General features: G+C 43.1%; 1 protein-coding gene across 1 annotated transcript in view; it reads right to left on the minus strand.

Annotated features, from left to right (window-relative positions):
- LOC147684185 (cytochrome P450 2J5-like) overlaps positions 1 to 24,741 on the minus strand; it is a 315,668-nt gene that overhangs the window by 221,537 nt on the left and 69,390 nt on the right. The window contains exon 2 of the mRNA XM_086944598.1: positions 10,730 to 10,892. Coding sequence (XP_086800724.1) covers positions 10,730 to 10,892 — 163 coding nt within the window. The remainder of the gene's footprint in view (positions 1 to 10,729; positions 10,893 to 24,741) is intronic.

Consider the following 24,741-nt stretch of genomic DNA (forward strand, 5'->3'; position numbering starts at 1 on the left):
TAATGCTCTTTTGATCAGCTAGTCAGAGACCTTATTCTTCGCTTTTCCTCCCATACCTCTCATTCTTATTTTGGAGTGGCCTAACCAGTGGTGGTATCTGGACCTTCTTCACCTGTGTAAAAAGCCCCACAGGAAGTTGTAATGCAGGCCTGACAGTGGCGGCCACCATAAACAAAGGGTGGTGGGCGGAGAAGGAACGCAGGGGGAGGAGGAGCATGTGGGAGGGGGAGTGCGTGGGGGTGTTAGTAATAATAAATAACTTACCTGAAGCTGCCGGCTGCGTTGCACTTACTGTCCTCTTCCTGGTCCCAGCAGCCCCTGGGACAGACTCCCATCCAAAGCCTGTGCTGCTCTCATGCTATGCAAAAATCTCAGTTGATGAGAGCAGCACTGGATTGGCCTGAGCAGACTGAAAAGATGCTCCGCTCAGGACAGGGAGTCTATGGGGGTTTCTCCAGACTGGCTGTTAAATGTAGGTGGGCTGGAAAAACCTAAGTGGGCATGTGTGTTTTGGCCGGCCTGAGTCTGCCAGTCAAACACATAGGTGCGCTTAAGGAGTGCACATAGCATTCCTTCTCCCATGCCCTGCCCCTTCCTGTACAAATTTGATCAGAGCCAGCAACTAAAAAATAAAACAATGCTTGAACATTGTTTTATTTACCAATTGCTGGTTCTGAGTCAGGCAGTGGGGCGACGCTCCTCCGCCATTGCAGAGGAGCTGCCGCTGAGGCCGGAGCTCCTCTACAACCTAGGAGGAAATATTTTCCACCCCAACATTCCGTCTCTGAGCTTGACGGCATGTCTCCGGAATTCATGCAACATGGACACTTAGGCCTTACCCAAGACTGTATGGACATCATGAAAGAGCCTAGAAGGCCTTCTACTAGGAAATCCAACAATTTCAAATGGAAGCGTTTCTATCTATGGTGTGTTCACAAAGGTCATCATCTAATTGTAGGTCAAGAACAGGTGGTCCTAACTAAGTTGGTAAATTTAGCCAAGTCTGGCCTGCAGTTTACATCCATAAAAGTACATCTTGCCGTCATTACTGCCTACAAAATGTCTCCCATGTAGGTTTCCTTTTTCCAAATGCCTGTAGTCAAAGCCTTCATAGAGGGTTTAAAAATGGTTTACCCACCTGTAAGGTCACCTGCTCCCTCCTGGGACCTTGATGTAGTTCTCTCCAAATTAATGGGCCCCCCTTTTGAACCCATACACAAAGCTTCTTTACAACACGTTACCTGGAAGACCGCTTTCGTAGTGGCTATCCTTCTAATCAAGGCTCTTTGTGCAAAACAATCTTAGCTGATTTTTCATTCAAATAGGGTGGTCTTGAGAACACATCCTAGCTTTTTGCCTAAAGTCATTTCTGAATTTCATATCAAACAGACCATTACTCTCCCAACTTTATTTCCCAATCCTTCCACACCACAAGAAAGCGTTTTGCACACATTATATTTGAAAAGGGTTGTTAAGCTTTACCTTGACGAAACTAAGGAGATCAGCCATTCTGACCACTTATTTATTAAATATAGCCCGATACACAGTGGTTTGGCTTCCTCCAAGCAATCTATCTCTAGGTGGATAGTCTCTTGCATGTCTCTCGCTTACATGTTAGCCAACAAAACCCCCCTCTAGTCGACCTAGAGCCCACTCTACAAGGGGTAAGGCAGCAACTGCTCCTCTGCTCAGATTTTTACTAATCGCAGAGATTTTTAAGGCTGCAACATGGCGATCAGTGCATACTTTTGCTCGCCATTATTGCCTGGACTCGGACATTCAAGTAGATGCCCAAGTAGGGAAGGCTTCACTTAGAAATCTGTTAGGTTGATTGTATTATTAGCTGCTAGAAACTGTCTTGCATTCGTCTGCAGAGTTATGGGACGGGTTACCTATTCCATTCAATGCTTATGACTATTGGAGAGTATCCCTTGGAAGAGAAGAAAAAGTTACTTACCTGTAATCCTAGTTCTCCTCCAGGGGAATACTCTCCAGGGGAATAACCCTCCCTCCTTCCCGGTTGAATACATTTTGCAGCAGCTAGGTTATGGTTTATTATCTCAATGTTTTTTTTGTCACTGTAAAAAGGTCCTGACCTAACTGTCACCTGTGGAGCATGATGGAGTGCAGGAGGTCCTATAGGTCCTAAAGTCAAGGTGCTAGTTTTTCACTGTTGTGTGTTTTCAATGCAGCCTCGGGGCTGACAGTGCATTATCTCTCTCTCTCTCTCTCTCTCTCTCTCTCTCTCTCTCTCTCTCTCTCTCTCTCTTGCTCTCTCTCTCTCTCTCTCTATATATATATACATATATATATATATATATATATATATATATATATATATATATATATATATATATATACTAGCAGCCCGTCCCGATGTTGTCCGGGAGCAATTAGGCTTTAGGGCCCCCGCCCACCCCGACGTTGTCCTACCTGCGCACGTCACTTTTTCCTCCTATACCTCTATGTTTACTTTCTACGCTTTTGTAACCTGCACACGTAACTTTTTCCTCCTGTAATGCACCGTTTGGCTCACTTTTTTAATGCTCCGTTTGCTTCCTCTTGCTACCTGCACACGTCACTTTTTTCCTCCTATACCTCTATGTTTACTTTCTACGCTTTTGTAACCTGCACACGTAACTTTTTCCTCCTGTAATGCACCGTTTGGCTCACTTTTGTAATGCTCCGTTTGCTTCCTCTTGCTCACGATGTACGCTTTTGTAACCTGCACACGTAACTTTTTCCTCCTGTAATGCACCGTTTGGCTCACTTTTGTAATGCTCCGTTTGCTTCCTCTTGCTCGCGATTTTAATTTTTGCTTCATTTTTTCGCCGCTCACAGCTCCTAAATAAATAAATAAGTAACCTACCTCATCCGCCGCTCACCGCTCCTCCCCGCCTGTCCGCCGCTCCTCACCGCCTGTCCGCCGCTCCTCACCGCCTATCCGCCGCTCCTAAGCGCTCCTCCCAGCGCCATGTCCGCCGGTCCTCCTCGCGCTCCTGTACGCCGCTCCTCCCCGAGCACCTCACGTCGGGCACGCATGTCGCGGCCGGCGCTTCTTCCAAGGGACTACTTTTTTTTCGATAAATTTTTTAAATAATATATATTTATTAAGTTTATATAGCCTATGTCCATCTGCACACCCTGACGATTACAACAATGAATTGGGTGTGTGGATTGGCGCTGTGGTTCCCGAGTTTACCCGCCTCAAAGGTTCAAAGTTCTTCCTTTATAATAGTAGTATAGATATAGATATGTGTATATATATATATATATATATATATATATATATATATATATATATATATATATATATATATATATATATATATATATATATATATATATATATATATATATATATATATATATACTAGCAGCCTGTTCCGACGTTGTCCCGGGAATGAAAAGTAAAGTGTGTAATGTTGTTACAGATGAAGTATGTCATTATTGTAAGATTTCGCCGTAAACTAAATTTTTAGTTTAATTTGAACGAGGATGTAGAATAAATTGATTTTGCACACTCCCGGTGCGAGAGAGTGCAACATATAACTGGCCATGAGTGAAGCAGTCTTCTCGTAAGTCGATGCCTATAACTTTACATGTTTGACCTTGCGATTTGTTATTGGTAGAAGCAAAGGCAATGTTAATCGGGAATTGCAAACGTTTAAATTGAAATGGTAGATCTGTAGGTATCATGGGCATGCGTGGAATGTGAGCTAACTGGCCTGCACCAGGGCCAGAAAGAATAGTTGCTTTAATGACATAAGGTAAAAGACTTTTCACTTGTAGTCGGGTTCCATTGCATAGATTTGGCGGATGTAGGTTTCGCAATAAGATGATTGGGATGCCAACTTTTATTTGGAGTACATGAGGTGGAAGTCCTGAAGGGTTAAGTGAGTTATGGAATTCTTGAGGATAATGTACTGCGTCTTCAGTATCTAATACTGTGTCAATGGATTTATATACTTTTGTTTCCCCTGGGATTTGAAGTAGTATGTGTTCATTGATGTGGTTGACACTTGTGTTTCTGGATGCAAGTATAGCTCTTTCACAAATCCATTGGTAGTCTTTGTTAATAATATTGTGAACGTCTGAGTATACATGTTGTATGAGTTCCTGTAAGTTCGAGACAGCCTTTCCTAAATTTGCAATATTAATTTTATCATTTGTGTTGTGTAAATCTCCATTACCAACTTGTAGTAGAAGATCAGCAAAGAGATTATCTCCACCTCCTAAATGTGTTCTCATGTTAGTGTGTAAGGTAAGAGTTTGTACGGAGTCCCATAGGTGTGATGCTTTTAAGCATGCTTTTAGTATATCAGCATGTGTTCCTCTTGGGACAACAGGAAGAGTTTGACGGAAGTCACCTGCAAAGACAAAAGTGACCCCACCCATGATTGTAGGACAATTTCTAATGTCTTGTAGAGTTCTGTGTACGGCGTTTATATGTGCGCGTTGTGTCATAGTACATTCGTCCCACATAATAAGAGACACTTTTTGAAGCAGGGTGCCTAAGAGTCCGTTATTGCGTACTGAGCAAGTGGATTCATTTTCAATGGAAACAGTTAAAGGTAGTTTAAACGTGGAGTGTGCTGTTTTATCTCCAGTTAGCAAAGTGGCAGCTATTCCAGAAGATGCAACTGCCAGAGCCAATAGTCCTAATGAACGTATTTTTGCAAGTATTAGGTTGATTAAGTAAGTTTTCCCAGTCCCTCCTGGTGCGTCTAAGAAGAATATTTTTCCATCTTTTGTTTCCACACTTTCAACAATGGTGTTGTATGCTATTGTTTGATCGGGCACTAAGTTAGGCAAATGTTGTGCAACGTATTGCAGTAGGTTCTCTGTAGAGTTGTCAAAATCAGTATGGTTGTACGGTGTATTTATAGTTCTATTTGTTTGTGGCAGTTTGAAATCTTTTAAAGTTTTTTCACTTAGTACATACACCGAGTCTTCAATTAGTATGAGACCCTGGTTAAATATGTCATTACTCATTGGTATTGATTCATCATTTGTTTCTTGACGCCTATTGTGCAGTATATCTTCACACAAATCTTCTTTATATTGGTCCCATAAAGTAAGAGGATCAGATGGGTTACAAAACAGCAGAATAGTAACAAACAATTCATGTAGCTTAGATGGGGAATGTGAAAGTGCAGCATCACCTAATGTATGTTTCCAATGTTGGTCGTCTTCAATGAGTCCAAGTACTTTACACGCTGCTTGATAGGTAGGCATTAGTTGTCCGTTAACCGTTAACAGAGTGTCAAAGCCTGTAGGTCCGCAAAGATGTTGTAAAAGAATGCGTAAGTGGAAACACTCCGATTGGTTTGGATGAATAGTGTACATTCTACCAAGAGCTGAGTCTTTTTTTACACCAGGGTGTCCTAATACTTGCTGTCCACGTTTTCACCGTTTAAAACTTGATTTTGACCATGTATAGTATTGTGGTACTTCTTGGTATAGCAATATTTTTGCGAAATTGTCGGTGGCACACAATTGGAAGAAGGCAGTAAGCGTTGTGTGCGTTGGGTTCTGTGCTACATGTAGAATGTTCTTGTCATTGAAATAGACTCTGTGATCATTTTCAAAATGCACAGCTAGATGTGTGACAGTGGGTTGGCGTTCGTGAATGTGAAACTCTAGAATGCGCCACACTGCTTTGGAAGTACTAATATACCGTCCATTTAGATATGTGTCTATTTCATTGAGTTTGTTTTCAATAGTAGCAGTTGCTTGATCCGAGCCTTTGTTAATATATTTGCAAATATATTTGATAGCTTTAACAGATTGGCAGTATTCAATATTAATGTGAGCATTGAAAGTGCGACAGAGTAGTGATGAATATGGAACAACCCACTGATTATTGACAGTGACTTCCTGTCCTCTAACCGTCATTGTGACAGTATGTTCACCATGTTCGGTGTTCCTCCTACGATAAATGGGGTAGCCGTTAACCCCAGTTTCGGTCTCATTATTGAGAGGGCGTGGGCATTTTTTGGTGCAAATCTTGTTTTCATACATGGTGAAAGAATGTTGTGTTCACCACAAGGACCATGTATCATGTTTTTCTTGACAATAAGAAATAGTTTTGGATCGTTAATTGGATCAGGCAGCTCTGCCGAGATAATGAGATCATCGGCATTAATTTTTGGTTCAAGCCATAATAGTATGTATATTTGTTGTTTAGAATTGTCACTTTTCCCTTATGTATCTTAACGTCTGCTTTTGTAATCTGTTCATGTAACCTGCACACTTGTCACTGTTTCCTCCTGGCAGTTTTTGCTACCTCATGTATATTTTTTGTTCTCAATTGTCACTTTTCTCTCATGTATCTTAACGTCTGCTTTTGTAATCTGTTCACGTGTAATGTGCTCCTTATGTTTCTTGTAACCTGCAAACTTGTCACTGTTTCTTTCTGGCAGTTTTTGCTACCTCATGTATTTTTTTGGTCACAATTGTCACTTTTCCCTCATGTATCTTAATGTCTGCTTTTGTAATCTGTTCACGTGTAATGTGCTCCTTATGTTTATTGTAACCCGCACACTTGTCACTGTTTCCTCCTGGCACTTTTTGCTACCTCATGTATATTTTTTGTTCACAATTGTCACTTTTCCCTCATGTATCTTAACGTCTGCTTTTGTAATCTGTTCACGGGTAATGTGCTCCTTATGTTTATTGTAACCTGCACACTTGTCACTGTTTCCTCCTGGCACTTTTTGCTACCTCATGTATATTTTTTGTTCACAATTGTCACTTTTCCCTCATGTATCTTATGGTCTGCTTTTGTAATCTGTTCACGTGTAATGTGCTCCTTATGTTTATTGTAACCTGCACACTTGTCACGGTTTACTCCTGGCAGTTTTTGCTACCTCATGTATTCTTTGTGTTCACAATTGTCACTTTTCCCTAATGTATCGTAAGGTGTGCTTTTGTAATCTGTTCACATGTAATGTGCTTCATATGTTTCAATTATGCTTGTCCTTGTGTTTAGTACCGGTTTGTAAGTTGCACACACCACTTTTCCCGTGTAACACACAGTATGCTACCTCTCACATTTTGTTTGTTGTTGATACTTGCACAAGTGCCACCATTGCCTGAGTATCGTTTATTGTTGTGCCTGAGTGTGCCTTTTGAATTATCCTTGTACTTGTGTTTAGTACCTGTTTGTAAGTTGCACACACCACTTTTCCCTTGTAACACACAGTATGCTACCTCTCACATTTTGTTTGTTGTTGATACTTGCACAAGTGCCACCATTGCCTGAGTATCGTTTATTGTTGTGCCTGAGTGTGCCTTTAGTGATGCGGTCTGACGGCCTCGGGTAAGCTCGGCGCTATATAAAGATGCCTTTGGCTTTAATTGAGAGCTATTGATCTACGGGTCTGCGCTACATAAACACGGCTTTTTTAAATTGGCGCGCTATGTGAAACACGCATATGCTGTTGAAATACGGTTGCGCGGTATGTTAAAAGGAATGCTCTTTAAATACGGGTCTGCGCTATGTGAGAACGGCTTTGGGGAATGTCCACGCTCTGTAAACACGCATAAATCAATCCTCGCATTGAACAAATGGAGCCTTGTTTACTTCCTGCCCCCTTTATGATGTGTTTGCCCAATGGTTACAGAGTACCTATTTATTTTATCCTAAGTCGTGTGTGTGTTTTATTTGCAGTGTTGTGATTGGTGTACAATGTTATTAACCCTGCCCCCTGTGTGACATCATTATGGAAGGCACTCCCACTTTTGCCTTCGAGTCTAATTCATTGGAATTTAAATATGGGTTTGCGCTACATGAAGACGTCTTTCGGTAATTTCGGCGCTACTTTAAAACGCATAATTCAATCCTTAATTGCGTTTTTTGTGTTAGCAAATGTTTGTTTCAAATCGTGTCAAATCCGGTGAAAGCGCATTTCCGCTCTTGTTCTGAGTGTATGATTTGTAAATTCGGTGAAAGCGCATTTGCGCTCTAAGGGTGCAATGTAAGGGGCGCTCTATGTGTGCAATGTAAGGAGCGCTCTATGTGTGCAATGTAAGGAGCGCTCTATGTGTGCAATGTAAGCTTGCCCTCATTGCAGTTGCCATGTCCCTGTGACCGGCCACATATTTTGTTTGAGACGCCCACGGCCACGTTCTTACATGCGATCATGCCCCCAAGGGACTACTTTTACACTTTTGAGTTTTTTGCTTTTTTAATATATTTGGTGTACACATGTATAGCCTATGTCCTTCTGCTATATCTCCCTTTCAAATGGTGTATTGGGTGTAGTGATTGGTGCATTACTTTTGTAGTTTACCTGGCTCAAAGGTTTGTGTTCTCTCTTTATAATAGTAGTATATATATATATATATATACACACACATATAGTATTTGATAGGTGCCCTGTGGTGCCTGTGCGCAGGCAGGACTATTCAATACTTATGACTTTGATTATTCCCCTGGAAGACTATGATTACAGGTGAGCAACTTATCCATATTCAGCTGCTGTCCGAATAGTACAGTACATACTCTCTGCTGTTTAGACAACCACCTTGTAAATATGAGAGAAAATTCACTAGTTACCCGCCAGCCGGCTGAATTGCGTCCACCATTGCATTAATCATCGCCATATCTCTACCTACGCTCATGCTTTGGAACACCTTGGCCCTCAGCTACGCAGGGCACCAGCAGCTGACATTTTTAAAAGTTAGTTGAAAACTTGGCTGTTTGATTCTTAGACTCATTCCTTGATGACGTTGTATGGTGTCAGTCTTCTCTTTGAGCGCCAGGACAGCTGAAGTAGCCACATGCTTGACAAATGCATTTGATAGATTGAGGTAAAGGTTTTGCTCTGCACTCTGCATTGAGTAAACAGTAGGTGTAAGCCGTTCCATTTTGCAAGGGATAGATGTTGGTGGATGAAACAATAATTCAGGCTCGAGCAACATAGGCCTTGCAGGACAGGCCTTTCTGGGCTGGGGCCAGATGTCGAAGGCAGAGTCTATGGACTTCACTAAATAGGACTGAAATGAGGTTACAGTGAATGGTTACCAGTCCACACATTGCTCTTCATAGCCTATGATTGTCTATTGTGGTGGGAAACATTCTAGCCATTGCCCTGAACAGCCACTAATCATGTCCTTTTCCTAAAATATATTTTTATTTAACTTTGTAAATTGTGAAGCTATGAAATGTGAAATAATGGTGTGTGATTGTACTACTTTAGACACCGCATATATGTATAAACTGGAGAGTAGTGTAGACTTTGACATAGCTATTATTTCACACGTAAATCGAAATATTTACAAAAAGACACGAAATGCAGTGGGGGAGATGAAGCAAAAAGAGGATGAATAAAGATATGGCTCTGTCGTCACCAGAAGGCAACTAAGACTGTTGATGGTGGGAAGACCTAACTGAGAGTCTACCTGGTAAGGTTGAATAGTGTCATTGCATAAGAGTTTGTAGGGGAGAGGCAGTATGGGAAAAGTTCCGCGGTGAGCTACTGAATTAATTAAGGCTACCCATGACATAAGCATCTAACTAGGCTTTGTGCACCAGAAAGGATATTAAATGGAGAATTTTTCCTCAACATAGAAACCTGGCTCCAACGTCAATTAGAATGATCAATGACCCAAGCCACTTGGTTGGATTAAAGTGAGGTTCCTGCCACAGGGGGACACTAGCATGCTGTCAGATGGAAATATGGGAGTGGAGGATGCAGGAAAGTCTATCATCTGTACTCTTAGAGACTCAAGCTTGTGGGAGCAGGGAGCTGTGCATGCCAGAAAGTTGTGAGATAGTCATGTTTGCTTATTTGGAGGAGTATTGTCAGAAAAGAGAAACAAAACAAACTTCTAAAATCATTCCTAGAGTAATTTTAGAAGCACCCTAAAATGGCATGTGATATTATAGTGGGCTGTGAACCATTGCTTGACGTTGGTTCTGCTAAACTCAGAACCATTGAAATCACCAGACTTTCACTTGTGATTCTCAAGATGTCACTTTTGGAAAGTTGTTGCATCTCAGATTAGATCTGTATTCTCCTGTGGTTATAAGTGCAGCTGTTGCTCCTTCAACTGTGAGTGACCACCACTGCAAGATCTTGATCATGACCAACAGGAGGTCATGAAGGTCAACCTTCAGGTCTGATTAGATGAAGAGGGCTAAACAAAGACAGGCTGGTACAGTGATGTCAGTGCAGTAAGGAATGTGTGCAAAATGAAACCAAGGAAAGTGCAAATGCAGTGAAGAAGGAATGAAAATACAGTCTGGATGGGGTCATGGGAGTGTGATTGAGGTTAGAGTGGGTGAAATACAGGAGGTTGCAAGAAGAACAGTGAGGATCCTTCAACAAGCGGAATAATGGCACACTGGTCAAGAAGCTCAAATTGTAGTTGCCCACCATCTTGGAGTAGACAGTTTAGTGCTTTCAAGGATAGTAGTGCATTTATCAACAGTGGCCAAATGTGAAAGTATGTGTTTAGCTCTTGTTTCACTCTGTCTTCACACTGGAGCACAATGATTACATACTGTTATTTATTTTAGGAAGTTAATGGTGTGTTGACTTATATAAAATAAATACATTTACACATCCACATTGCCATTGTACTGCATGTGGCCTGGGCAAAAACTCACAAAATTGAAATAAGCAAATATGAGTCTCGGGATTAGCGAAGAATCAAGGATATAGCAACATGTGTTGACAATAAGGGGATGGCTTTGCTTTCAGTGTATTTAGGAATGTACCTTTTCCATGTCCAAATGTCTTCACGAAAGGTGTCTGAGGTCGTCCGGACGTTTCCTCGGACTTGGATACCAGCATGTCTCTCACAGCTTCATATCCATTGGTTATAATCAAAGGGGTGCGGCCCACCCACAGAGTAAATGTATTTCCGTAGGTCTTTGCAAGCTGTGGATACAAAACACATAAATGGAGTCCCTAAGGATGGAAACATAAATGACCACAACACTTCATAACAAACTGTTTAACATTGCCCTCAAACACTGTCCTATCCACTTCTCCATTCATCTGCTGTCTTTATTGAGCATTCACCTCTACCAACCATCCTAAGTTAAATGTCCTTTGTGAGACTCTGAACTGTGCTAGCAACAAAGCCCAAATGTAGGTTTCCTAAGATTTTTCTCTCCTTTTTAAGCCATTTTTGCAGTTTGAAGTCACCCAGCTGGTTCCCCTGTAGTCACCTCAAAATCACAGATTCTCACCAAAGTTGGTATGCGTTGGCAAGCTACTTTTGAATTTTAGCCAAAGTTTGACTGTCTGCCATGAGAGTTGGTAGAAGGCAAGCAGAGATCAAAGGACAAGGGAACTCTAGATCCGGGCCAGCAAATATGGGGACTTTGTCTTGACCTCCTGCTTGCCCAGCTATAAATTTATCAAATCAGAGGCATCAGCTTTGTATGATGCTCAAAGTGTGTTAATCGTGCTGCTGAAGATGCCTTTAAGACATTTTGGCGGAGAGTTGAGTTGCCAGAAAATAATTTCATCTATCATGCAGTAGGGTACTAGTTACAGGGTCCCGGGAAGGTTCCCTAGGAATCAACTCTTCAGTTGTAAATATAATAAATGTTGAGTTTAATCAGAAATTTATCAACTCTGATCAAAATTGTCAGCTGGATGAGAATAAGCCTGAATTTGGGGATGATAAGGCAAATACTTGTGAATCTGATTTAAGAAGCAGGGACAATTGCTAGCTTTACCGGTATTCCAGATCCAGGATGAACAAGGAAATGGGCATTCCCTCCTCATCCATTCCTCACCCAATTACTTACTATATGCATTTGCGAGGGGAAACCTCACTTAAGTCATTCCTATCAAGAACCCCCCAAAAGAAACAAGAAAATAACCTGCCCTCTTTAACTATTTAAGGGCAACAAGACTTGCAGATTTCCTGTTCTTTTTTGTGTGCACTCCTTGGACACACTCTTCACAGTGCTAGGGCCTGTGATTCACTTGGGAGTGGTTGGCACTTGGGCCTGACGTCCTCTATATATATATATATATTACATCTTATGCTTGAACCCCATGAGTCGCTATATGAACAGAGTCCGCCATGGGGCTCTTTGTAACATAATGGAATCCTCTTAGCATACATCAGGGGAAACTCAGACTGAATGCATTATTTTAGTAGCCTAAGGGATGTTCTCATTAGGGTTGCATAAAACAGACACTGAGATAAAAGATAAGCATGGGTGGAAAATCCGTTCCGCTCGCGGATTTTGCGGATTTTCGGTAAATTCGCAATCCGCGAGATTCGCAAATTTCCTGCAAAATCCGCGAGCGGAACGGATTGGGTCAAAAGATCAAGCTGACTTTTGTAACTCTTTTAGAATGGCGCCGGCAAGCTGCCAGAGCCATTCTAAAATAGTTACAAAAGTCAGCTTCAACAGGAAGCTCTAATAGATAAAGTAAAGCAGGTGCTCAAGTTGAAGGTCAAATTAAGTTACACAATCATTAATCACCCCAAACTTGGGGTGATTAACGATTGTGTAACTTAATTTGACCTCCAACTCGAGCACCTGCTTTACTTTATCTATTAGAGCTTCCTGTTGAAGCTCTTTGTAGCTATTTTAGAATGGTGCTGGCAGCTTGCCGGCGCCATTCTAAGTGGGGCTGAGGGCAGAAGGGCACAAAAGTGGGACAGAGGGCAGAAGGGGATAAAAAACTGAGTGGGGCAGAGGGCAGAAGGGCACAGAAACGAGTGGTACTGAGGGCAGAAGGGCATAAAAAACGAGAGGGTGGCAGTGATTAACCAGGCAAAAAAAAAAACGCGAACATGCAAAGCGCCCCGCGAACACCCACGAACACGCAAAGTGCCCCGCGAACACCCGCAAACTCGCAAAAATAAAAAAATTGCCCGAATTCGCACATTTTGCGGATTGCGAATCCGCAAATTCGCGGATCGCGAATTCGCAAAATTCGCCCATGCTTAATAAAATACACAATAATGCCGGTCACGAATAATCACAGAAGCAATGGAGATGTATGTTCTGCATCTCCATTGCTTCTGTGATTGTTTATGCACATGCTTGTTTGTACAATTTGACTTAGGAACCAAGGATGATTTATTGTATCTTTTGTGTATATTTGTATGTTTATACACACAATTAAGCACTGCGTCGTCTGCACGCTGTATGAGTCACACCATTATTTGCATTTTTATTGTAGGAGAATACACAAAAGTGTGGTGTGTTCCTTCAGGCCCACAGTGTTTACTCCCTTATGTTTACCCAATTCTAAGTAGCATGTTGCCTTTGCTTTGCACATGTAACAAAAGAACAAGTTTGTTTTTGTGCTACACTTTTATTTTACAAATAGGCTGCACATTTTTGGTATTAAGTTCCTTTGCTGGGATTTAGACAGAACATTTCATAGAAGGTCAAAAAATAATATGCTCTATTTTCTCTGTGGTCAGGCACTAACACCTAGCCATAATAGACAAATCCAGCTGCTGTTTTGAACATGCAACTCTATAATAAAAAACAGAATTTATCGTTTAGAAAACGTAGAGGACACATTCACACAGAGCAAAGGTCCTGAGATGAGAATGAGCTCATTGCCTGAAATGTAGAGCAACTACCTATGTATGCCAGGTATGGGGTCACCGATTAATCCCAGAGATCAATATATCACTGTGCTTTAATAGTCAGGGTATTTATTTTATATTTTTTTATTGATAAGCTGTTGGCCATTTACAAATAGTTACCACAATCATGAACAGTAGACATTAATGCACTTCTAATGTGCTCATTGCATTGGCATTTTAAATTTGTGCGTTAGCTAAGACCGTGCCCTCCCGCCGATTTCTTGTACACCGTACAGCAACGCAATACCCTCCACATCCCCCGAATTGCATTGTCGGTAGCCGACATCGAGCCTATCCCATGTACATTCAGAGGTGGCGAGTTGGGATTATGAGAGCCATGTTACATTCCATCATGGGAGTGGGGTGTCCACAGTCGTTGCAGCAGGGGAGATGTCACAGCGTCTGATATAGGATATGAATGGCTCCCATATGTCATGGGGGCGGCTCCCCTGTGGCATCAGGTCCCAATGTGCAGCTAATTGTTCGTGGCAATATGCAAGGGCTATGAGCCAACCTTGGGATCCAGGAGCCCGCGTGCTCCCCCAATGCATTGCCACCTGATGCTTTGTAAGGAGGAGCAGTGGAGCGACCAGTTGACGGGACTCCCAGGGCACATCTTTAACATATCCCAATAGCCCCAATAATGGTGAGAATGGGACAGACATCCTTATAATTTCTTCTAGTACGTGAAAGACCTCGCCCCAGTAAGCTGCAATCTCAGGACAGTGCATTGCAAGGTGTATACAGTCTGATTGCAGTGTATGGCAGTGCAGGCAGTGGGAGTCAGTAGCCAGCCCCATCCAAAATAATGGTACCGGTGTGCAATACCGTCTATGTAAAAATGTTAAATGGATCAATCACAATCAGTAATTGGGAGGCAGCAAAACGACTATTACACGTTGGACATGATGAGTGCTAGGGCTGCATTCCAGGCCTTGCGTGTCTTTGGAGTAGTCACTGGCGCGGTCTGTTGTATGTGTTGAAAAATAGATCTTATCTTCTTGCTCTGTGAGGGAGTTGTGTATGTGTGTTCCAGGGCTTGCAGTGTCCTGGAGGGGCTGGGAAGGTGTGATGAAGTCCGCGACATGTTGCCCATAGTTGGAAATGGAGAAGAGAGTCTAGTGGCGCTAGTGTGGCATGGCTGGATGCCACTGGGGAGTCAAGGAATCGACGGTCTGGGTACAGGTCTGAAAACGTGTGGCTGTCTAACCTTTTTAGGTTAGATGGCCACAGTGTGGCTCAGCCGCCAGGGCACCTGATTCCGGACCATGGGGTTTATGGTTCGATTCCCGATGCCGGCAGCAGGTTAGCCCAGCACCATGTGACTCTTGGCAATAGCTTGCTTAATCTTCCCGAGGGCCCCCAGCACCGGGACACCTCTCCGGAGTTAGCTGTGTGCTTTACAAATGCTGGTATTTCATTTATAATTTCATTTGCATGGCTAATTGTTCCTTTATCCTGTAGAGGAGGCAGTGAGGGGTGATTAGCTACTGGGGCTGATTGGTAGAGAGCTGTTTAGTGCCTGCGCGCCTCCCGAGGCCCTCCCAAGCCCAGCGCATACATTGTGTAGTGGCAATGTCTGGGACAGGTGATTTGTATGAAATAAACAATGCTGTTTCATCCTATCCATCTCGCATGGGGCTGGAAGGGTGTCGGTGGGTCCAATAATATAAGAAGTGTGCCTGAGCACACAACGTGTATAAATGAAACCCTGGGATTGTGGTAATGTTAATAGTTCTTATTTACTCCAGTATTGGAACTTTCATATATTCCCATGCTTGAATCATTCCCCGTCGTCGAGATGGGAGTCCCCGGTATACATAAAATAGCAATAGAAACTAGTACAAAAGAAGAAACCAGGCCTAGGCCCATTCTAGTTTTGCAACATATCCACCTCTTTTTGTAAAAGAGACCGAATAAAATGAACAACCAATCAGATTAACCTCACCCTGTAGAACCTTCCTGAGAGAACCTCAGAGCCTCAGATTTTCTACCGCATGTTGTGCAAGGGAGTCTCCACTGATCTCTGCTCAGTTTTTTTCTTGTTAACCTTACTTCTACAGTTTTTTCACCTGTTTTTTCTTCGTGCCAAGATGTCTTATAAGGAGAAGAAAGCCCTGTTTAAAGCCTGGGCAACTTGTGCTAGGAAGAGGTTGTATGTGGAGGACAAGCACAAGGATTGTATTTACTGCCTGTACCCAGACGATAAGGCAGCAGACTGTAAAAAATGCCACTCTTTTTCTACGAAGACTTTGCGCAACCGTGAGGGGCGTCTCTTGACCTGGCTCTAGAAGCTTAAATCAAGGAAGGAACCAGTCTCCCGTGACAGTAATGAAGCAACCTCTGCTACATCTTCCAGAAGATCTATAAAAAGGGGTGGAGTTTCTCCTTGTCCTTCTGATAAACATCCTGGTATGGCATTGAAAAAGATCTCTCATTGGTCTGAAGGATGTAGCCCTGGTGAATCTCCTCACTGAGGTGTAAAGGAGAGGGAAGGACTGTCAACAGGAGTAACGTCTGAGAGGAAATCCAGCTCTGTTCCTCCATCTTCTCCTCCAGCGGCTCCAAAAACTTTTAAAAAGCCCACATCTCTCTCTTCTGAGGTAAAATCTTTGAAGAAAGTTCACTCGTCGACGACATTGTCAAAGACTCCATCGGCGAAATCGTCTAAGGTACAGTCTAAGTCTTCTTCAAATCTGGCTCCGTCAGCGGGCTTGACGATGGTGATTTCCTCGTCTCCGGCGCTGACGCTTCAAGGTTCCGCGTCGACGGCTTCGACGCCGGTGGTCGCCGTCGACGTCAACGAGGATGTGGACGACGATGGTGACGATGGCAACCACGTCTACAATGAACACGGCTGTGGTGATGACGGTCTCGACTACGGCTGAGTCGACGACGCCCATCTGTTCATCGACGACTCTCTCTTCATCGTTGACGATACTGTTGACGGTCCCACTGACGATGGAAAAAATTGCCATTACTATTAGGAAGCGTCAGATTACACCTGACATGACTTCCCCCAGGAGGGTGACTCCTCTACCTCCTGCACTCCTCCTCGAAGAAGAGGGTTCTGAAGAGGATGATGGACCGTATGGCTATGCTGATAGCCCTTCTCATCTACACGTCAAGTGTCAAGACACAGACTCTGATGGGGAATATGTGAAGGAACAGCAATATGATCCTCCCTCGGATTATCAGGAGGACTACCAGCAAGAGATGGTCTCCATGCCTTCCTCCCTACTAGCGGACTTGCCGTCTATGCTTTTGGATTATAGGCGACGGTTCGCAACTCCACCTCCAGCTCCAGTTGCGGTGCCAGATACAGCTGTTCCACCTGCTCAGCCTGCTACCCCACACTTGCCACCGCCTCAACCACTACCTGTTGCTCAGGAGGCACCACCTATCATGCCTCTCACTCAGGATGACACCTCTGATGAGGACCAGGGTTACGTCACTGTATCAGATACAGTGAGGGATCACTATGTAATTCCTGATCTGGCTTCTCCTTCACCAGCACCTGTTGATTCTCCCCCTGCAGGTATAGGGTGTTTCCATAAATTGATGGAAATTGCCGCTAAGAAATTTGAACTGTCCATTCCCACGGTACAATCTGAATGCTTCCTTTATGACTTCAAGTATCTTTACAAGATATCTGTTCGATCTATTCATATCGTTGGTCACGTCTGGGATGAGTGGTTGAAAGTGATGCAGAGTCCGGCCACGGTGATTCCGGTACTGCCTCGCCGAGAAAAAATATAAGGCTCCGGTTGATAGCCCGGCTTGCTGGTCAGCCAGCCTAAGCCAGGCTCTGTCATCTCTCATGCTGGTAAGAGATAATCCCCTTAACTACACAATATGTTTTCAGCGCGCAATAATTAACAATATATCAAATTATTCACTGTGAAATACCATATTAAATTTGTACAGTTCAATAGTATTTTATTAAAACATTTTTTTTTGCGATTAAAACTTAAAAGACACAAATGAAATCACGATTATGGCCAAATAAACACTTTAAAATACAATTCATATAATACAGAGGGAAATAATTCAGCTCAAATTACAAATACCGTTAAGACCAGCATAACAGAGAAAACAACATATGTAAAACACAGCACCTTGTCATTTACTGTTGCACATGGTGTTGAACTAACACTTTAAAACACAGCTAGAGATACATTAATCTGATCTGTATCTACACGTCTATGTTGGTCCTTAGATTGTGCCTGCAGAAGCGTCGCCGCGTTTCGATGGTTTAAACTTATATTCCCATCTTTATCAAGACACAATGATTATGTTCTCTCAAATGTCAATCCTGGCTTCTCTCCCCTGTATGAAGTAAATATATATAATCAATATTCCCATTTGCATAGTTAGCGCATTCTTATCATTATTTAAACAATTGCATAACATATCAGCCTGTTTTTTTCTCTACAGCATCTGATTGCAGTGATTCTTTCTTTACATACATGTCTACACCCTTCCATAGTTGCCTTAATAAGCATCGGTCCCCCACCCCTTTGGTTGACATCTTAAAGGTCGATATTTCAATGTCCTCCTATATTTCTACTATTCTAGACAGTTTCCCTTCTATTGAGGGACATTCAAATTGATTTTTTACCCTCAGGGATTTAAAGCTGTATTATGCGCTGTGTTATGCGCTACAATATGGAGACTAATCATCCAGCCCCCTATTTCGTCTTACTTCTATGTCCATTTCCCAACCACATATGCAGTAAGTACCGCAAATGTTGGGTTTTATGCATTTGGTTATTATTCACTTTCAATTACTCTTCTTTTCTATACGTGGCCGTTCCTATATTAGAGAATAAAAGAATGCTTAGTAGGGAAAGCCGATATCTTCGGTTTAAAAGAGTTCAATGTATCCCTATGTCTAGGTTTAACAGGAACTCCCCATGATTCAGCCTTAAGTCAACTATCTCACCCGTAGAGCCAACGTCTATTTTGTTAAAACACTGCGCTCCCCTCGGGTCTGCAAAAGATACATGGCACGCTGTTACCTACCCAAGTAATACATTAAAAAGATATGCTCTAAGGTCACGCGCTCCTTATTTATATTACCTTAATCCTGCAATGTATTGTCTTTGAATGTACTGATAGCTGAGAGAACCCGGTGGGGCTCTCTCCGTTTTAACGTACAGATGTACTGAGATACACACAACAATTTGCCATCAGTTGAGAGGCACATCCTCTGTGTTCTGTTTTTAACCCGGCTGGGTTTGTTTATAAGTAAACACGCACCCTTTCAAGTAATTTCAGCTGTTTTCTTCGTGGGTATGTGGCATTTATGACCCGCTTAGTTATTCACCTATCTTTAGGATTGCACGCTCTCTGAGTACAAGGAGCCCACGGGCCCAACCACTAGCCGCGAAGGCTGCCACTCAATCAAGGTGGCTTTTTGGGAAATATTTCATTTGCATTTTTATTTTCCATAAAAAGGTGATATTTCTTTAGCTCATTTATATATATTTAACTATAGGTGCCCCACCCCCCACAGCACACACTAGTCCTGATGTAGACCCCGAAGTAAGGTGCTAACAAACCTACACTGACCAGAAGTCGAAACGTCAACTTTCCATCTTTATAACACCTACCCACAATCAACAGATCATTACTACTGTGTTTTATTGTATGGGATAGGATTACAGAATTGTTAGAGCTGTATGGGGCCATAATACCATGCCCATGTGATGTCAACCTAAAATGTCTTTGTGTGACCACATTTGACTTTTGAATACTACTTTACACAACCTCATCCTTCACGAATCACTCCCCGCTTCCCTCCCCCTTTTCCTTCTCGCCTCACTCTGGGCACAACGTTAACTTGTATAAAGTGTATACATAAATTGTATACAAATGGGGATGTGAATAAGCATCACTCATTTAAGTTGTGTTATTAGTCATATGTAAATGGCTTCCCAATAATTTCTGTTTGTTTTTGAAAATCACGCTGACTGCCCCCCCCCCCCCCCCCCATATGAGACAATGTCCTAGGGCCAAGTCTAGCACCCGGATCCTCAATCCCTGCAGTTGTCAGCAACTCCTGAGCACCAAGAATTTCTTGGCTGGTCCCTTTTAGCAGTACTTTCATGTACTTTCTCAGGCACGAGCTTAGAGTGCCAACAAGACATACAGGTTGAAATGGAAGCATTTCTGCATTTGGTGCCAACAAGAGGGTAGCCATCCTCTTTCTTCTGAACCGCATGATGTTCTTCCTTACATTCTTTCATTTGCAAAATCGAGGCTGGCTCACTCATCCATCAAAGTTTATCTTGCCGCCATATCTCGCTTCAGACCCACATCCTCTGGTCCTTCCCTCTGGTCGGCAAGGATAATTAAACAGTTTCTTAAGGGTCTTTTCAGGGTCTCCCCTCCAGTCAAGCCTCTGCCTCCTCTTTGGCATCCTAACTTGGTTCTCACTCAGCTCTTGAAGCATCCCTTTGAACCTATTCACCGGGCTGATTTGAAATTCCTTTCCTGGAACTTGGCTCTTCTGCTAGCCTAGACTTTGGCGAGGAGAGTGGGGACAGTGATACTTCGTACCAACCCATAGTTTATCTCGAAAGTCCATCAGACTTTCATTTAAATGAGCCAGTCATACTCAAAACTTTTTCCCTCAACCTACAACTTCGGCAGAAAAGGCACTCCTCTCACTGGACATTCAGAGGTGCTTGAAATTCTATCTTCAATGTACTAAAGACTTCAGGAAGTCACCTCAACTGTTTGTGTATTTTAGCGCCCACTGTACAGGGTTTCCCCTTTCCAAGCAGGGGATTCCTTGTTGGATTACCAGCACTATCAAGTATTGTCACAGAGCAGCGGGCAAGCCCCTGTCGGGTCGGTCCGTGCTCACTCCACGAGGGCGATTTCTTCTTCGACAGCCCTCTTTGCCAGAGTTCCTATCCGGGAGATCTGCAGGGCAGCGACCAGGAGCAGTACTCATACATTTACAAGACATTACTGCCTGGATTCATCAATGCAGAGTGACACAGCGGTGGGCCAGGCAGGCCTGAGGAACCTCTTTCATTAAGTTTTGAGCTTTCCCTTTCTACCCTCCTTCAGTTTTTTTCTGCTTATGCTCTTTGGATATTTTTTAAGTTAATTTGCTGGCTTCTTCCTGTTTTCCTTATGTTTACAAATGTGTTCAATTTCCATTGACTGTTGATGTTAATGCCTATAATGGATGAATAAGAATCAGGATTCAAAAAATGTGCTCATAACTGCTAGCTACTCTGATTCAAGCATGGGAATCTATGAAAGTTCCAATACTGGAGTAAGAAAACAAGTTGCTTACCTGTAACTTTGGTTCTCCAGTATTAGAAACTTTCATAGAGTCTCATGCGACCCACCCTCCTCCCCTGGGAAAGCTCAGCCTTCAGCAGTTTAAGTTGTTATTTTACACAGCGGCTATAAAAATCTGAGGCTCTGAGGTTCTCTCAGGAAGGTTCTACACAGTGAGGCTAATCGGATTGGTTGTTCGTTTTATTTGGTCTCTTTTACAAAAAGAGGTGGATATGTTACAAAACTAAAATGGGCCCAGGCCTAGTTTTTTCTTTTGTAACGGTTTCTATTGCTATTTTATGTATCCCGGGGACTCCCATCTCGATGATAGGGAATGATTCAAACATGGGAATCTATGAAACTTTCCAATACTGGAGAACCAAAGTTACAGGTTAATAACTTGTTTTCTTCACCCGCAGCTGATGGCCGGCCCATATCAGCGTAGTCAAGTTAGATCGAAGTCGCTTAAAGAAGCCAATGGTGAGTGGGATTGGAATGTTCACAAATAAATAAAGGTACTTGGGTAGCACTTCCATTTTTGTAATGGCTATACGCCCTGCCATAGACAGGGTTAATTTCGACCAAACTGGGCTTCGCTCCTCCAGCCAATTCATGGCCTTTCCGAAATTACAGTGCCATATGTAACGACCGGATTCTCGGACCAGATAGAATCAGCTCATTAGAGCACCACCAACTCAGCCGGAACGTAATCGCCTCCCTCCTTAGGACCTATTCACAACAGGTATTTATGTCTCCTACCCAAGGATGGGGAATTAGCAATGTACATGCCTAAGTTTTCTACGATATCACACTCATACCAATTAGTCTCACCGCAACTTAGGCCCAGACCATTCTACCCTGGGGCAGTCCTGATTATATACCATTACACACTGGCCACAACCAGTGCTCTCTCAAGCCCCAATCCGGTGGGTATACATACCAGTATCCTCCCTGGTACTCGCTTAACAAGCCACAATCCGGTGGGTATACATACCAGTATCCTCCCTGGTACTCGCTAAACAAGCCACAATCCTGTGGGTATAACACCGCATCCCAACGACGATCACTTTCCTATGAATACCATTAGCTCTCATTGGGGAATCTCCTGCTATTTACTAAGGGTAGAATACTACGATATTATGAGTCACAATGATAACCAAATTAGATGATATGCGACTTAACCTCTACTTCAAGGGCTCCTCTCTCCCTCATTATTCGGTCACTGCTTACCTGATCGGGAGTTGCGTCCGTTCGCGTAATAGTAACTGACTAGAAGAACAGGTTACCTTCTCATATAAGAATAAGAGGCACATGCCGGTTCACTAAGAACTGGGGTACTTTATTTAGCATAACAATAATATCAATATGACACTATACTATAACATATATAGCCTGGAAAGGGAAAATGAAAGGTTAGAATGTGCACGTTACAAAGAAAGGGTCGACGTCACCTTAGTAATATGAAGTCTGGACTCAGCAGTCATCTGGGTTCCCTTCTCGTCTGTGTCTTGGCTCGTCTTTAGGGTCACACCTCTGCAGTCACGGATACACGTCTGCACCACTATGCTCTGTCTCCTTCGCCTCCCTCCAAGTCACTGGAACCTTCCTCTCATCAGCTGCTTTCTCTCTCACTGTTCTGCACTACTCCTCTCTCCTCTCAATCACGGACCATCTTCACTTCTCGGCTTCGATCTTATAACTCAGTTTCAGCCACTCTGGTATTCGTTCTCTTAACTAACTGCTTCACTTTGAATGTTCTGATCTTAAAGGTCAAAGCTCGCCAGCTGCTCCAGCTAAAATAACTTCAATCTTTCTAAGAGAGTATCAGCTTCTCGAGGGCCAGCCTAAGCCGGTTCTCTCCAAGCGAACAACACCTCATAACTAAAACATTACATTTGACCTAGAAGCATCTCAAGCTGCCGGGGCAGAAAGAAAGATGGAGTCTCTCCCGTTTGAGGCCTATAAGGCCCGAAAAAAGCATAACTCCATCGAAGGTATACTAACACTCTTACAAAAGGACGAATTATCACTAATACTAATGAATCTATCCCCTAATATAAGTTTATAAGCCCTGATCTAAGGAAAAGGGTACAGAATCAAAAGGCATACCTTGTGAATAGGCTCTATTTACGGTTCTAATCCTTCCACTAGAATGATAGGAGACTGAAGTCACCTCCAATCACCTTCCCTCAAGGAAGGGCCGAAAAAGTCGGTCAGAACATTATATCTCTTCGGTATTCCTGCTTACCTAAATATTTGACTGGGCCCTCTGCCCGCTGTAGTGGGTAGTCTAGAGTAAAAGGGGTAGTCCCTTTTGTCAGGGGAAAAAAGTATAGATTTCGCCCAATTCACCTGCATGCCAGAAAGGCCACCACATCGGACCACTTCCCGGATAGGGGTCTAAATTGATCTAAGGTTCTCTTACATACAAGGTGACGTCATCAGCATATTAAGATATAGTGAGTCCCGAGATGTAAAGCCCAGCCCTCTGTTGGCGTGATGCTGCTGTAGCTGCGCTGCCAGGGGCTCCATGGCTGTGGTGAAAAGTATGGAGAAAGTGAGCATTCCTCCCTCGTGTCCCGCGTGACAGGGAAGGGATCTGAAAGTAGTCCATTGAGGCGTACTCAGGCAGTGGGAAGCGTATATAAAAGACAAATGTGTGCAATAAAGCTGGAACCTAGGCCAAGCCTCTGCAATAAAGGGAAAAGATAATCCCACTCCAGTGAGTCGAAAGCTTTGGTCACGTCAAGTAGCACAGCCGCTGCAGGGGTTGGTGGATGGAAAAAATACATGATTGAAAATAGTTTGGAGATGGTGGGCCGTTGACCTTCCGGGAATGAAGCCGTACTGATCAGATTATCACCGGTAACAGCAGTTGAAGTCAGTTCTTTGGGGAATACTTTGTTATCAGTGTTTTTTAGGGCTAATGGCTGGTAAGAAACATATTGATTGGCCGATTTATCGGGTTTAAGCAATGTGATTATGACAACTTCTCTCAGGGATGGGGGCAGGACGCCCGCTTCCATAAAATCTTGGTACATGTCCACTAGTTTAGGTGCTAGAAGCTGGGAGTACTCTTTGTAAAATGCAGCAGGCAGGCTGTTAAGGCCAGGAACCTCATCAAGGGAGAGGCCTGCAATTGCTTGTTGCATTTCTTCTACTGTGATGAGACAATTTAGGAATTCCCTATGAGCATAAGATAGCCGGACAAGTTGAAGGGACTTGAGATACGCCTGAAGGTCTGCAGGACGTGCTATGGAGGTGGCGGAGTAAAGCTGCACGAAAAAAGCGGCCATGGTTTGTAAAATGTCAGTGGGGTTAGAACGATTTTCACTCTGTATGTCTAAAAGGGCAGATAAATAAGTTGAAGCATAGGGTTTCTGAAGAAGTCGAGCAGGGGTTCTATCTGGCCTGCAACCCTCCCCATACCTACAGGCACGAACTTCCTTATCGAGAAAATGTGTTTCCCGAAGAGCTTCTTCCTAGTATGCGGACATATTATCTTGGATACTGGCCAATGTGTCCGGATCTTCGATGTGGAAGAAATTGGATTTCAGATCTGTAATATCAGTCTCGAGTTTCATCAGTGGTCCACAAATAGATTTAAGAATACCATGCTGTTTAGCTATGCAAATGCCCCTTATAACAGCTTTAAACTCGTACCAGAGTACTGAGGGGGAGCTTACCTACCCTGTGTTCAGCCCAAAGTATTTCAGTAAAGCTGTGTGTATCTCTGCTCTAAAGGCGGAATCCTAGGGAGCTTTCTGAGGCAGTCACCACGTGAACGTGCGAGGTAGAGTGTGTGTGTGGCCTGAAGGGTTAAGAGTACTGGGGTATGGTCTGACAGTGTAT

This window comes from Lissotriton vulgaris, chromosome 11, assembly GCF_964263255.1.
Source record: "Lissotriton vulgaris chromosome 11, aLisVul1.2, whole genome shotgun sequence".
Classification (NCBI taxonomy): Eukaryota; Metazoa; Chordata; class Amphibia; order Caudata; family Salamandridae; genus Lissotriton; species Lissotriton vulgaris.